Source organism: Chionomys nivalis, chromosome 18, assembly GCF_950005125.1.
Source record: "Chionomys nivalis chromosome 18, mChiNiv1.1, whole genome shotgun sequence".
NCBI classification, from domain to species: Eukaryota; Metazoa; Chordata; class Mammalia; order Rodentia; family Cricetidae; genus Chionomys; species Chionomys nivalis.
In genome coordinates this window covers 9519540-9535686 of record NC_080103.1, presented here as the reverse complement: position 1 = coordinate 9535686, position 16147 = coordinate 9519540, and the positions used below count along the sequence as shown (strand labels likewise).

The 16147-nt window shown below is 44.8% G+C and overlaps 1 protein-coding gene across 3 annotated transcripts in view; it reads left to right on the top strand.

The window, feature by feature from the left end:
* Positions 1-16147, top strand: part of Setdb1 (SET domain bifurcated histone lysine methyltransferase 1) — a 36177-nt gene that overhangs the window by 19466 nt on the left and 564 nt on the right. For all 3 annotated transcript variants that reach the window (XM_057794271.1, XM_057794272.1, XM_057794273.1), the window contains 13 exons: positions 229-419; positions 577-706; positions 2192-2351; positions 2447-2605; positions 3397-4011; positions 5079-5195; positions 11555-11724; positions 12697-13310; positions 14234-14262; positions 14368-14497; positions 14756-14921; positions 15304-15515; positions 15917-16005. In XM_057794271.1, coding sequence (XP_057650254.1) covers positions 229-419; positions 577-706; positions 2192-2351; positions 2447-2605; positions 3397-4011; positions 5079-5195; positions 11555-11724; positions 12697-13310; positions 14234-14262; positions 14368-14497; positions 14756-14921; positions 15304-15515; positions 15917-16005 — 2782 coding nt within the window. The remainder of the gene's footprint in view (positions 1-228; positions 420-576; positions 707-2191; positions 2352-2446; positions 2606-3396; positions 4012-5078; positions 5196-11554; positions 11725-12696; positions 13311-14233; positions 14263-14367; positions 14498-14755; positions 14922-15303; positions 15516-15916; positions 16006-16147) is intronic.

The following is a 16147-nucleotide window of genomic DNA, read 5'->3' as shown; positions in this document are numbered from 1 at the left end:
GCAAATCGCTTAGGCAGTGTACGACTTACTTAGTATTTACTTAATTTGTATATACATTTGCACATTGGGTTCCATATTTAAGATGGCCTTGGTTTTGTTTCCCTTGAGGTTATGATTTCATTTTTTTTTTCTCTCAAAACTTTAAATGTGTCTAATAGTTCCTTGCCAACTGTCCTTCCCTTCCAAGACATGTTTCTGCCCTCAACTCTGCTTTTTTCCTTTGGATAGTGAAAAAGACATGGGAGGACATAGAAGACAGCTCCTGCCGAGACTTCATAGAGGAATATATCACTGCCTATCCAAATCGCCCCATGGTACTTCTCAAGAGTGGCCAGCTTATCAAGACGGAGTGGGAAGGCACGTGGTGGAAGTCTCGAGTTGAAGAGGTGGATGGCAGCCTAGTCAGGATCCTCTTTCTGGTAATGTTCTTTCAAAGAAAGGTTTAGGTTAAGATTGAAATGGTTCATTGGGTAAAGCCACTTACTGCCAAGTCCAGGGATCACATATATTCACAAGAGAGAGGATTGATTCTACCCTGAACCTGTTTCTTTGCCTTCCTTTCATCCTGCCTCCCAGGATGACAAAAGATGTGAGTGGATCTATCGAGGCTCTACACGCCTGGAACCCATGTTCAGTATGAAGACATCATCAGCCTCTGCACTGGAGAAGAAGCAAGGGGGACAACTCAGAACCCGTCCTAATATGGGTATGTCCTAAAAGTACCTAGGGAACAGACAAGGCAGACAGGCCAATAGATGTAACGAGTCTTTTCTGTCCTGCCAGCCAGCTCCCAAATAACAACACAGAGACGACTTATTAATTATGAAAACTTGGCCTTTAGCGTAAGCTTGTCTCAACTAGCTCTTACAACTTAAATTAACCTATATTATTAAATCTATATTCTTGCCATTTGGCATTACCTCTCTTTCATCTCGTACCTCGCATTTCCTGTGTGTCTCGCTTGTGGCTCCCTTTCTTCCCAGAGTCCTGTCCAGAAGTCCCACCTAATCTCTTCTTCCTGCCTAGCTATTGGCCATTCAGCTCTTTATTAAACCAGTCGGAAGTCACCTTGGCAAAGATATATCTTTACAATGTAAACAAATATTCTGCAACAAAGATTACATATGGCAGCTGTCCTTTTATTTACCAGAACAATACTGGTAACTCATTGGCTGGAGATATATGTCCAGGATGTTTTCATTAGTGATGATGGATTTGTGGGGATGCCTCCACATTGCTATGGCTCTGATTCTTTCTGAATACCCACATAAGGTCAGGTGGTTGGCACACACCTGTAAGCAGTTCCAAGTAGTTGGGAGACAAAAGTAGGTAGATTCAGAATTCAAGATCATCTTTGGCTGCATAGTTTGAGTCCGGCCATGTTTACATGTGACCATGCCTCAAAACAATTTTTTCCCAAAACCAGCATATACTAGTATACTTCCTTATGATGTAAATAATGAAACAAACAATCTTTTTTTTTTTTTTTTTTTTGGTTTTTCAAGACAGGGTTTCTCTGTGGCTTTGGAACCTGTACTGGAATAGCTCTGTAGACCAGGCTGGTCTCGAACTCACAGAGATTCACCTGCCTCTGCCTCCCAAGTGCTGGGATTAAAGGCGTGCGCCACCACCGCCCGGCGAAACAAACAATCTTAACACTTAGAAAATTGCCAGTGCCACTTTTGTATGTGAATACAGGTGTGCACATGCATGTTACAGTGCATGTGTGGTTAGAGGACAATCTCAGGTTTAGACTCAGCTTCCTGCTGGGCATTTAATCTCAGCACCGAAGGCAGGTGGGGTCTGTGAGTTTGAAGCCAGCCTGGTCTACAGGGCAAGTTCCAGGACAGTCAGGACTACACAAAGAAAACCTAAGGCCTCATCTTACTTTGTTTGAGGCAAGTTCTGTTTATTTGGGGCATCTGCAAGGCTGTCTGCCCTGTAGGCTTCTGGGGCAATTCCATGTTCTCTGCCTCCCATCTCCCTGCAGGAGCACTGGGATTATGGACACATGCTAGTATGCCTAGCTTTACATAGGTCTGAAGATTTGAATACAGGCCCTCGTGTTTGTATCCCTGAGCCACCTCTGCATTTCTTTGCTGCATTTTTATATTGCGTTAGTTGATAGAGTGTGATAGGATATCTGACACAGCTGTTATCCTCCTAATTGTAATTTTTGTTTTTCCTGTAGGTGCTGTGAGGAGCAAAGGTCCTGTTGTTCAGTATACACAGGACCTAACTGGCACTGGAACCCAGTTCAAGCCCCTGGAACCCCCACAGCCCATAGCTCCACCTGCCCCACCTGCCCCACCTCTTGCCCCTCCTCTATCCCCACAAGCAGGTGACACTGAGTGAGTGCTCATCCTCCTTTTTACTTTGAATATTTTTCCCTCCCATACATAACTTCTGAATCCTTAACTGTGTGTTCTCTTTTCAACCTCCCTAGAAGCTTAGAAAGCCAACTTGCTCAGTCACGGAAGCAAGTGGCCAAAAAGAGCACATCATTTCGGCCAGGATCTGTGGGCTCTGGCCATTCCTCCCCTACTTCACCCACACTCAGTGAAAATGTACCTGCTGGGAAACTTGGGATTAACCAGACATACAGGTAAGGAAACCTCAGACACTGTAGGCAGCTTGACAACGTGAACTACTGTACAGGGTCCCCAAGGGAGAAACTTGGACTTGAAAAGAATAGTTAAATTAAGCCAGCTGGTGGCAGCACATACCTTTAATCCCAACATCTGGGAAGCAGAGGCAGGTGGATCTCTGTGAGTTCAAGGCCAACCTGGTCTACAAAGCTATAACCAGGACAGCCAGAACTGTTACACAGAGAAGCCCGTCTTGAAAAAAAAAAGAATAGTTAAATTAGAAACCCCATGCCTGAGAAACACACTGTCACCAAAACTTGTTGAGTGTGTTACCATCATCTTTCCTTGACTCCTAGGAATAGCAAGAATGTTTAGGATACAAAACACAGACGCTTTGGTAAAGGACTAGACTCTACTCTGTAACACAGATGTTCATTAGGGAAAGTCCTGTTGAACTAGAGAAGTGATCTGTCTGTGAAGAATAGGCAGGGGGTTTCATTGACTAGGTTTGTTTGCCAAGAGAAAGGATCTGACATTAATCTTTAGCATCCAGAGCACAGCTGCCTGGGTGCATTGGCACACACCTGTAATCCCAGCTCTTAGAAGGGTAGAGCAGAAGATTGGAAGTTGCAGAATACCTGGGCCACATGATGATACCCTGTCTCAAAAAAACAAAAACAAAAAAACACTATATGAAAGATGAGAGAAGTGGCTTAGCCAGTTGGAGGAGGGATGATTATATAGCAGAGAGTCCTGTTATCTTCTGGCCTGTTATCTTATGATCTGATATTTCGCATTTAATTTGCAGATCACCTTTGGCCTCAGTAACATCTGCCCCAGCACCTGCAGCTCCTCCAGCCTTCCATGGGATGTTAGAGCGGGCACCGGCTGAGCCTTCCTACCGAGCCCCCATGGAGAAGCTTTTCTACTTACCTCATGTCTGCAGTCATACTTGTCTGTCCCGGATCAGACCCATGAGGAATGAACAGTACCGGGGCAAGAACCCCCTGTTAGTACCGCTGCTGTATGACTTCCGGAGGATGACAGCCCGGCGAAGAGTGAACCGCAAGATGGGCTTTCATGTTATCTATAAGACACCCTGTGGTCTCTGCCTTCGAACAATGCAGGAGATAGAACGCTACCTTTTTGAGACTGGCTGTGACTTCCTATTCCTGGAGATGTTCTGTTTGGATCCATATGTTCTTGTCGACAGAAAGTTTCAGCCCTTTAAGCCTTTTTACTATATTTTGGACATCACCTACGGCAAGGAAGATGTTCCCCTGTCCTGTGTTAATGAGATTGACACCACTCCCCCACCCCAGGTGGCCTACAGCAAGGAGCGCATCCCTGGCAAGGGTGTTTTCATTAACACAGGCCCTGAATTCCTGGTTGGCTGTGACTGCAAGGATGGGTGTCGGGATAAGTGAGTTGGGGTGTATAGGGTTTGCTCTTTCTGCCTCCAGCTTTATTACACTTGCCTTCTTTTTTCTTTTCTTTTTTTCTTTATATTGCTTTCCTATCTTTTTTTCCTTCCTATTTCAGCTACAGTTCTGCTAAGGCCACCATGAGAGTTATGATATAGAGACTGAGTGTGGTGGCACATACCTGTAATTTTGGCATTTGAGAAGCTGAGGCAGGAGCATCTTGAATTGTGGGCCAGTCTGGGCTTTATAACAACTCTGAAGGTTGGGCTACATAGTGAGGTCTTTTTATAAATAATAGAGAAGAAAGTATTGAGGTAAGGAGGCCGAAGTCTGATACGGCCTCCTGTAACCCTGGGAATGTTTGTTTCTTTCTCTGTTCCTGTCCCCACTTGCTCTGCTTTTGTCTCTCCTTTTCTTAAACGTTTGTCCCTTTGTTTAGTCCTTTGATCCTCTGTATCTATGCTACACTTTCTGTATCTTCCTCTTCCTTTTTTCTAAACAAAAACTGAAATTGCAATACCTTTTACCTTATCCCCATCCTTGGTTGTTGTTTGGTTTTTACTCAGAACATGAAGGACTTCTGGGAGTCCCTAGTGACTGAGGGTGAGACCTCGAATGTCCCTGGCCAGAGCGTTTCCATAACCAAGGTCTGCTTAAAAGTGGCTTTTAGCTTCACCTGGCTTGCTTCATGCTTAGCGTGACCTGTGGACGTTAGAGCCTTTCTTCGTGTCTCACATTTCAGGCAATCCTTGCCAGCAAGGTCACTCACTCAGCAAGTACACCTCCTTGTCACACATGGGCACCTTGGGCATAGCAGAGCCTGGCAGGAGACAAGTGGCTGCTTCTAGGAGATTTTAAGTTATGGACTCTGGACTCAGTTTTACTTTAAGACAGTCTCATGTAGCTCAGGCTGGCCCAGAACTCGTGTAGCTGAGGATAATTATCTCCTGACCCTCATACCCCCATGTCTCAAATGGTGGATTACAGATGAGCATCGCCGTGTCCAGCTGCCGTCCTTCATGTATCTCATAGTCATGGCTCTGTTGACACGCTTTTTTCTTTACAGATCCAAATGTGCCTGCCATCAGCTAACTATCCAAGCCACAGCGTGCACCCCAGGGGGTCAGATCAACCCTAATTCTGGCTACCAATACAAAAGATTAGAAGAATGTCTGCCCACAGGGTAAGTGGTTGGATTGGTGAGGTGCCTCAGATAGAGGAGTACATTCTGGTTTTCCTATTTGTAAGAACCATTGGAAACCTGAGGATTATTCTCAGGGTGGTAATACGTGCTATGACTCCAAAATGATGCGAACCATTGCCTTTGGGAGGCTGAAACAGGAAGATAGTTCAGACCCATCAGTCCAAAATCCTGTCTCAAAAAAAAAACTGAGAATTAGATAGTTTCTAATAATTTTCTTTTTTTTTTAATATTTATTTATTTATTTATTGTGTATACAATATTCTGTCTGTGCCTGCAGGCCAGAAGAGGGCACCAGACCCCATTACAGGTGGTTGTGAGCCACCATGTGGTTGCTGGGAATTGAACTCAGGACCTTTGGTAGAGCAGGCGAAGCTCTTAACCTCTGAGCCATCTCTCCAGCCCTGTAATAATTTTCATTTTTTTAAAAAGAAAAATATTGCCGGGCGGTGGTGGCACACGCCTTTAATCCCAGCACTCGGGAGGCAGAGGCAGGCGGATCTCTGGGAGTTCGAGACCAGCCTGGTCTACAAGAGCTAGTTCCAGGACAGGCTCCAAAACCATAGAGAAACCCTGTCTCGAAAAACCAAAAAAAATAAATAAATAAATAAATAAAAATAAAAAAATATTTATTTATTTATTATGCATACAATATTCTGTCTGTGTATGTCTGCAGGCCAGAAGAGAGCACCAGATCTCATTACAGATGGTTGTGAGCCACCATGTGGTTGCTGGGAATTGAACTCAGGACCTTTGGAAGAGCAGGCAATGCTCTTAACCACTGAGCCATCTCTCCAGCCCCTAATAATTATTTTTTAATTTATTTATTATGTATACAATAATCTGTCTGTGTGTGTATGCCTGCAGGCCAGAAGAGGGCACCAGACCCCATTACAGATGGCTGTGAGCCACCGTGTGGTTGCTGGGAATTGAACTCAGGACCTATGGAAGATCAGGCAATGCTCTTAACCTCTGAGCCATCTCTCCAGCCCCTAATAATTTTCTTATATAGAAAACTTAGAAGGATGTGATAGGATTGCTTGATTTCTAGGCTGGGTTGGACTATGCCCCAAGACCTTGTATGGAAAAAAAAAAAGAACTGGCACTAGCAAGATGTTCAACATTAAGAACACTTGTTCTTGTAAATGCTTGGATTTGACTCCCAGTACCTACATGGTCACTCCAGTTCCAGGGGATCTGATACCCTTTTCTAATCTCCAAGGACATCAGGCACACACGTGATATGCAGACATGCATGCAAGCAAAACATACATATAAGATTAACTTTTTAAAAGAACCATTAATTTCATAGCTGTATAAATGTTCTGCTTATGACTTACTCTAACAAGTGAAATGTATTCAAAGAGAGTAGGAAGAACAAATTATAGGTCTTTGTTAACTTAAAATGAAAAGTTACGCCAGGCATTGGTTGTGCACACCTTTAATCCCAGCCCTTGGAAGGCAGAGGCAGGCAGATCTCTGGGTTCGAGGCCAGCCTGGTCTACATAGCGAGTTCCTGGACAGGCTCCAAAGCTGTCCAGGCTCCAAAATCCTGTTTGGGGGAGGAGGCAAGGTTATCCTTAGCTACATAGTGAGTTTAAAGCTAGCCAGCCTGCTCTACATAAGACCTTATCTCAAAAAATGTGGAAATTTTAAAATATCAAAATACATTTTGGAAATGTTTAGTTTGTCACTGCAGTGGGTTAACTGAGAACGGTTCCCACAGATTCTTAAGTTTGAATGCTTGGTTGAACTATTTGGTAAGGATTAAGAGGTCTGGCCTTCTTAGAAGTAGTGTGTCACTAACGTTGAGCGTTGAGGTTTTAGAAACCCACACCATTCCAGTTAGAGCTGTCTGCCTCATACTTGTGGGTCAGATTTACGCTCTCAACTACTACTCCAGTGCCGTTCCCGCTTAGTGCCGTGTCCCACCATGATGGCCATGGACTCACCATATAAAACAGAAGTCCCCAACTAAATGCTTTCTTTTTTTGTTTTTTGAGATATGGTTTCTCTGTGTAGCTTTGGAAGCTGTCCTAGGACTCCCTCTGTAGACCAGGCTAGCCTCAAACTCACAGAAATCTGTCTCTGCCTCCTGAGTCCTGGGATCAAAGGTGTGGGCCACCACCACCCAACAGATGCTTTCTTTATACGTTGAGTTGGTCTTGGTGTCTCTTCACAATAGTAGAACAATAACTAAGACATCCACTTAAATACATACCCAATCCTACAAGAAACAAACTCTTTGGTTCTTTTTTGAGGCAGGTCTCTCTCTGTAGCCCAGGCTGCCATTGAAACTTGCCATCTACCTGGCTTGGCCTACCAAGTGCTAGGATTATGAGCCTGCATCACCACACCTGGTAAAAATTTTCTGAATAAGCACAAATATATATCACTCATCTACTTAAAACTATCAATTGCCCACTGCACACATGGATTTCATTCTGTTCTTTACTCTAGCCCCTTTCTATTTCTTTTCCTATAAAGTTATGTGAAGGGTGTTTATATCCGTTACTTCCCAGAGCCATTTCTCTGTATTGCGGCCTACCTCTGAGGTTGTGGTGCAGGAGATGTGCTCTTGGCACCTTGCGCTTCTTTTGTTTGGCTGCCTATCTTCAGCCTGTCCCTGGACACTTGGAAAGTAGGCCTTTTCCCCCTGGGGGTTTGATTGGTTTGTTTTGTTTGTTGGACATGGTCTCACAGTCCAGGCCGGCTTCCAACTGATTATATAGCCAAGGATGACCCTGAACTCCTGGGCCTCCTGCCTCCACCTTAAGTGTTGGAATTACAGGCCTTTGCCACACAGCTGGCACACAAGATGTTTTCATTCCCTTGCATTTGCAGCACCACATTTATATTTTCTATAAGTATTTCTAACAACTTTGTAGACTCAGTTTGGGGGTTTTTTTTCCTCCCTGGGTACTAGAGCCCTGTCGGTCTTCCACACACATTGTATCACCAGACACTGCATAGTACAGTGCTACAGAGTAGCCACTGAAAGACATTTTGAAGAATGAGTAGCTGTTGATACTTAGTGTAGTCACTCTGAAGTTTCCTGTGCTGGTAACAAAGATACTTTTTCCTTTTTCTTTCTTTCTTTTTTTTTGTTTTCTTTTTTTTTGGTGAGGGAAAACTTTATTTCAGTTTACAGATTACAGTCCATCATGAAAGGAAGTCAGTACAGGAACTCGAGGCAGGAATTTGGAGCAGGAACTTAAGCAGAGACCATGGAGGAACATTGCCTGCTGGCTTGTTCACTGTGGTTCTCCCTGCTTGCTTTCTTACATAGTGGAAGACCCCCTGCCCAGTGTGCTGAACCCTCACGTATTTACCATTGATCAGGAACATGTTCTGTAGATCTAACTGCAGGCCAGGAACAAAGATACTTACACAAATAGCTCCCTAATTCCCAATAGACTCCTTAGGCATGGGCTGGAGCGCTCTATGTAGACAAGGGCAGCCCCAGGTACACATTCCTGCTTCACTTTAGGAGTGCTGGAATGTTCCACTACGACCAGCAGGCTTTTAAGGACGCACAGGGCAAAACTTTGTTCCTGGGAAGGTGCTGATCTATGATATTCAGTTTCTGGAAATTGCTTGGACTATAGGTCTGTGCGTTTATTTTCCTCTCTGTGTATTAACAGTAACCCCACTCATGTTTTAAAAACATAAAATTTTAACTTTTATTTTTGTGATACTGGGAGTCAAGCCCAGATCTTTTAATATTAGGCAAGAACACTTCCACTGAGCTACATCCACAGTCTCAACAGTCCTTTCTAAAGTTGGGGGAAAAATAGGCCTTTATTTTTTATTGTTAACTGTTTTAGATTTACATGTGCTCTGTGTGTGTGTTTACATACATTCAGGCATGTGCTCTCTGTGTGTGCCTGTTGGGTCCCCCAGAACTGGGCTTACAGATGGTTGTGAGCCACCGTGTGGGTGCTGGAAACTGAATGCAGGTCTCCTGCAAGAGCAGCCGGTGCTCCTAACTGCTGACCAGTCTCTCTAGCCCCTTGTTTTGATATTTTGAGACAGGGTCTCAGGTAGCCCTAGCTGGCTTTGAACTCTGTATTGCCAGGAATGACCTTAAATTTCTGAACCTCCTGCATCCACCTTCCAAGTGTTAGGATTGCAAAGCTCGGTTATATAGGGATAGTCTGAGCTGTATTGTCTATTGGGTTTCTAGGAGTTATCGTATGGGCCCACCATATGTTTGCAGTAGGGCTAGACGTGGACACACGAGCTTACTTTACGTCAGCCACAATAATTATTGCTATTAGCTATACCACCACCACTGGTTTATGCAGTGAGTCATGGGAGTGCTACATGTTCGTGGAGGCCAGAGTTCATCATGTGTCTTCACTCTCTACGCCCTTTCCCCAGACAGGGTTTCACTATGTAGCCCTGGCTGTCCTAGAACTCTCTGTAGACTGGCCTCAAACTTATAGAGATAGAGTTCTGGGATTAGAGGTGTGCACCACCATTGCCCAGCTTTTTTTCTTCTCTTCTTCCTCCTTTTCCCCCACTGACCCTGAAGCTCATCAGTTTGTCTAGGCCTCAGGAGTCCTCCTGTCTCTGCCGTCACTGGGATTACAGGCCTACATCACCACACCCAGCTTTTATAGCATTGCTGATTCTGAACTCAGATTCTCATGCTTGCATTTACAGTAAGCACCATATACCAGCTGAGCCATCTCCCCAGCCTTACTAGTTATACTTTTTGTTTTTATTTTGATTTAGATTTTTGAGACCAGATCTCTTGTCCTCGACCTCAATGTGTAGACCAGGCTGGCATTGAACTCAGAGAGATCTACCTACCTGTGCCTCCCATGATACTCTTTTCTTCAGCTGTTGAATTGGAAATGTGAGGTCAGAATTGCTATGACCTTTCTTATTGTTGTACTCAAAGTGTTACTGACAGCTTGGCATAGTAGTGCATGGGTTTGAGGCCAGCCTGGTCTACATAGTGAGTTCCAGGACAGCCTTAAAAAAGCATTGTACAGGGCTGGAGAGATGGCTCAGAGGTTAAGAGCATTGCCTGCTCTTCCAAAGGTCCTGAGTTCAATTCCCAGCAACCACATGGTGGCTCACAACCATCTGTAATGAGGTCTGGTGCCCTCTTCTGGCCTGCAAGCAGGCATGGAAGGAATGTTGTATACATAATAAATAAATATATATTTTAAAAAACTGAACGAAAAAAAAAGCATTGTACAGACATTACAGTTTTTCTATCTATTTTCTTTTAGTATATGTGATGTTGGCTTCTGCTTATCTTCTGTACCTATTTCTAGATGTCAGTTTTTTATTACATTTATGGGGTGGGAAGAGGTATATAGAGATCAGAGGACAACTCGCAGGAGTTTGACTCTCTGTGTGTGTGTGTGTGTGTGTGTGTGTGTGTGTGTGTGTGTGCGTGTGTGTGCCATGTAGGATCCAGGGATTGAATTCAGGTCATCAGACTTGGCAATGGGTGCTTCTACCCACTGAGCAAGCTCACCAGCTCCTCTACTTCTATTAGTTGAAATAATCTATAAATTTATAGCTGCAGTCTGACTCACCTCATTGTTTGCTTATCTTTTCTCCAAGGAGTGGGCATTCTGACGGTCACATTGTGCACTATACTATGGGCATTCTGACAGTCACATTGTACACTATACTGTGGGCATTCTGACAGTCACATTGTACACTATACTGTGGGCATTCTGACAGTCACATTGTACACTATACTGTGGGCATTCTGACAGTCACATTGTACACTATACTGTGGGCATTCTGACAGTCACATTGTACACTATACTATGGGCATTCTGACAGTCACATTGTGCACTATACTATGGGCATTCTGACGGTCACATTGTGCACTATACTATGGGCATTCTGACGGTCACATTGTGTACTATACTGTGGGCATTCTGATGGTCACATTGTGTACTATACTGTGGGCATTCTGACGGTCACATTGTGCACTATACTGTGGGCATTCTGACAGTCACATTGTGCACTATACTATGGGCATTCTGACAGTCACATTGTGTGCTATACTGTGGGCATTCTGACAGTCACATTGTGTACTATACTGTGGGCATTCTGACAGTCACATTGTGTACTATACTGTGGGCATTCTGACAGTCACATTGTGCACTATTTTGAACATCTCTGAATCACTTTCCCTTCTGAATTATGTCCCTGGTCTTATTTGCAAATGAGTCCAAGAACATGGGTGGCTCATTCTCTAAATCTAGTCACTTAGTTCATTCCCTACTTCATAATCTTTACTCATGACAGGTTTTATGGCTTTTAGTACTCTAGTGACTGTCATTGATTTTATTCTACCTTTCTAGGGTTTATGAGTGTAACAAACGCTGCAAATGTGATCCAAACATGTGCACAAATCGGTTGGTGCAGCATGGACTACAGGTTCGACTACAGCTATTTAAGACACAGAACAAGGGCTGGGGTATCCGCTGCTTGGATGACATTGCCAAAGGCTCTTTTGTCTGTATTTATGCAGGTTAGTAATGAAAGAGGAGGTTATTGCTCCATGGGGTTTGGGACATGATAGTTCAGAGCAAAGTTGAACATAGCAAAGTGCTACTGGGCTTGGTAGCGTGTGCCTATAATCTAGGTACTCAGAAGGTGAAGGCAGAAAATTTAGGAGTTGGAGGTAGCCTGGAGTATATACCCAGACTCTGCCTTAGAAAAATAGTGTTTGATGGGCATTGGTGGCATACACCTATAATCCAGGCACTTGGGAGACAGAACCATGTGTTCAAGGCCAACCTGGTCTACAGAGCTAGTTCCAGAACAGCCAGGGCTACACAGAAAAACCCTGTCTCAAAAAAACAAAAACCCACCAAACAAACAAAAAGCATAGTGTTTGAGCGGTGAAACTAAGCTCTAAAGAACAGCATGTGCTCAGTTTGCAGGAGACACTGAATTCAGTCCTCGCACTACAGAAGAGGGACTGGACGGTCTGACGTTTAACTGAGAGTAAGAGGAGACAGGAGCTTTTCCTGTAAAGACATGCTAGGTGATGCACCTATGTAGGCGGACCAGAGAGTTAAAGGTGCTTCATAAAAACAGTAAAAGGGAGCCGGGCAGTGGTGGCGCACACCTTTAATTCCAGCACTTGGGAGACAGAGACAGGCCTCTGTGGGTTCGAGGCCAACCTGATCTACAAAAGCTAGTTCCAGGGCGGGCTCCAAAGGCTACAGAGAAACCTTGTTTCGAAATACAAACAAACAAAAAAACAGTGAAAGGGAATCAGATTTTGGCTATTGTTGTTTCTTCAGTGAGAGACCTCATTTAGATCCCATTGTATCGTTTTCTCCTAGAGATATTTTAACGTAGAAGGTCAAAGGCCAATGTGACAGGTTGTAGTGACCTTGCTTTCATGGTGAAGACAAGGGTGACCTCCAGAGTGAGCACATAGCACAGGGTTTGCCCTCTGTGATAAAAACCTTTCAATTCTCTTCATTCTCAGGCAAAATCCTGACAGATGACTTTGCAGACAAAGAAGGCCTAGAAATGGGTGATGAGTACTTTGCAAATCTGGACCACATTGAAAGTGTGGAGAACTTTAAGGAAGGATATGAGAGTGATGTCGGCAATTCCTCTGACAGCAGTGGGGTGGACATGAAGGACCAGGAAGATGGCAACAGTGGTTCAGAGGACCCTGAGGAATCCAATGACGACAGCTCTGATGATAACTTCTGTAAGGATGAGGACTTCAGCACCAGTTCAGTGTGGCGTAGCTATGCTACCCGAAGACAGACCCGGGGTCAGAAGGAGAATGGGCTGTCTGAGATGGCTTCCAAGGATTCCCGCCCCCCAGACCTTGGACCTCCACATGTTCCTATACCTCCCTCAGTATCTGTAGGGGGTTGCAAACCACCTTCATCTGAGGAGACTCCCAAGAACAAGGTGGCCTCATGGCTGAGCTGCAATAGTGTCAGTGAAGGTGGATTTGCCGACTCTGACAGCCGCTCCTCCTTCAAGACTAGTGAAGGTGGAGGAGTCCGGGGAGAGGCTGAGAAGGCCTCTACCTCAGGATTGAGCTTCAAGGATGAAGGAGACACTAAGCAGACTAAGAAAGAGGTAAGAAAGGACTGAACACGCTTTTTTTGTTTTCTTTTTTTCGGGACAGGGTTTTTCTGTGTAACAGTCATAGCTGTCCTGAAACAAGCTCTTGTAGACCAGGCTGGCCTCGATCCGCCTACCTCTGCCTCCCGTGTGCTGGGATTATAGATGTGCACCACCACTACCCAGCTGGCTGAACACTCTTGAGAGCAGCCACCCCTGCCCCCAGGAAAACTTGTGCTTTTTAATGCATGGTTCTGAAGTTTTAAAGCTGCGTCTGGTGATGGCCATCCTAGCTGGAGGACTCCCAGGACAGTGTGAGGTGTCACATGGCAAGAGTCAGGGAACATGTGTCTATGTTTTTTTTTTTTTTTTTTTTTTTCGAGACAGGGTTTCTCTGTGGTTTTGGAGCCAGTCCTGGAACTAGCTCTTGTAGACCAGGCTGGTCAACATGTGTCTATGTTAAGAGCAGTGCCTTTTAACCTTGGTACAAATGGAGATTGAGGTGGGGGGCGGTCACCTCGGTCAAGACTCCATCTCAAACCCAAAGCAATAAATAACTCAAATAGTTAGGTTTGTTTCATTTTGTTTTTCATCACTGTTTTTAGATAGGATTGCACTACAATCCAGGTTGGCTTGAAATTTGCTTTTACAAGTATATCTTAGATATTGAAACATTCCCCATTACAGGTAGTAAAACTGTTGAGTCCGTGGAACACTGTGCTCGCAATACCGTTCCCTGTGTTATGTTACTGGGAAAGATGAAAGGACCTTGCCAGGGGAGCGTACTGATGAGAGTGATTATTGCTGTTAGGTCAGAGTGCTTTCCCCACAGCCCCTCCTCAGTGTGCCTCTTACTGCCTTATGCCAATGTTGTCTTTGGAAATCTTTTGTTACCTTGGGCCATGAAAGCATTTAACCCTTCACTTGTTCCTTTCCAGGACCCGGACGACCGAAACAAGATGTCAGTGTAAGTGCTTGCTTTTGGGTTGTGCTGAGTCTGCCTTCTCCTTTCACACTTACAAAAGAAACAACCAGTAACTTGACCCCTCTCATTCTTTGCCCTTCCCATCAGAGTTACTGAAAGCTCTCAGAATTATGGACACAATCTTCCTATGAAGTCTGAAGGGCTTCGCCGACCATCTAGTAAAACTTCTGTGCCCCAAAGCCGGCGACTTGCGGCTTCAACTCAGTCAAACCCTGATGTGAGTGCCTTCTCTTTTGTTAGGCCAAGTAAAGGGACACGTAGTGGCCTCGCCTCAAGTCACTCACAGAATAACTGTCAGTTAAGTCTCTTCTTAATTCTTTGGTCTTGACTTTTCTACCTTGTTCTCCAACATCTACCCATCATCATCCTGCGGTTGCCGTAGCCCATTTTGCCAAATTCCAGCCAGGTAAAATCAAGACTTGGAGCAGCCTTTCCCCCAGTAGCTCTTCTTCCCTCCTCGCCATTGTCTCCTCAGGACATCCTGACACTGTCCAGCAGCACAGAAAGCGAGGGGGAAAGTGCAACCAGCCGAAAGCCCACTGCTGGCCAGACTTCAGCCACAGCCGTCGACAGTGATGACATCCAGACCATCTCTTCTGGTTCTGAAGGCGATGACTTTGAGGACAAGAAGACCTCGTCCGGTAGCCTGAAAATGTTTGGGGAGTAGTAGGAAGAAGCAGGAAAGTCGGGAACATTTGTTGTTTGGTTTTTCCAGACAGGGTTTCTCAGCTATGGATCCTGTCCTGGAACTCTCTCTTGTAGACCAGGCTGGCCTTAAACTCACAGAGATCTGCCTGTCTCTGCCTTCTGAGTGCTGGGATTGAAGGCGCGCACCACTCACACCTGACTAGTGATTTAGGGTCTTAGCCTGAGATCTAGCCTAGCATATTGCTAATCTTGAACTGAGCAGGCTGGGTCAGGCTGGGTTAAGTAAAAGATAGGAGGTCTGGGTCTGATCATGAGTTGGTATCTGTCTCACCCTTTTTCCCTTTTTTTTTTTTTTTTTTTTTTTTTGCTTTTCAGGTCCAGCAAAGCGCCAGGTGGCAGTAAAATCAACCCGAGGTTTTGCTCTTAAATCAACCCATGGGATTGCTGTTAAATCAACCAACATGGCTTCTGTGGACAAGGGGGAGAGCGCACCAGTTCGTAAGAACACACGCCAGTTCTACGATGGTGAAGAATCTTGCTACATCATTGACGCCAAGCTTGAAGGCAACCTAGGCCGCTACCTCAATGTAAGACTCTTGACCACTTCTAAGTGCAGGGTTGTATATGCCATTGCTCTCAAATTCCTAATTCTTAGCCGGGCAGTGGTGGCGCACGCCTTTAATCCCAGCACTTGGGAGGCAGAGGCAGGCGGATCTCTGAGTTCGAGGCCAGCCTGGTCTACAAGAGCTAGTTCCGGGACAGGCACCAAAGCTACAGAGAAACCCTGCCTCGAAAAAACCAAAAAAATTCCTAATTCTTTAAAGATATTATACAAACCCACTTTTGTTTATAAGTTGATTTCAAAGAATAAGGTAGCTTTCTTTCAAAACACCACTGATATGCAGTGGGGGTAGAGATACCATTTTCTTGTAATTCTCACAAAGCCAGAAGTTTCCTTGGTCAAGTGACTGTCATCTTTGTACTACAGCACAGTTGCAGCCCCAACTTGTTTGTCCAGAATGTCTTCGTGGATACTCATGATCTTCGCTTCCCTTGGGTGGCCTTTTTTGCCAGCAAGTAAGAGGGATAATGAGGAAGGGGTAAATACCATGGAAATTCTGGGCTGGGGGGGCACCTTCCTTTGTGGCCAGGCTTCACCTTTATCTTCTAAACTCTACTTCCAAGTGCCTATGCTACCACATCCCCATCCTCTTCCCTC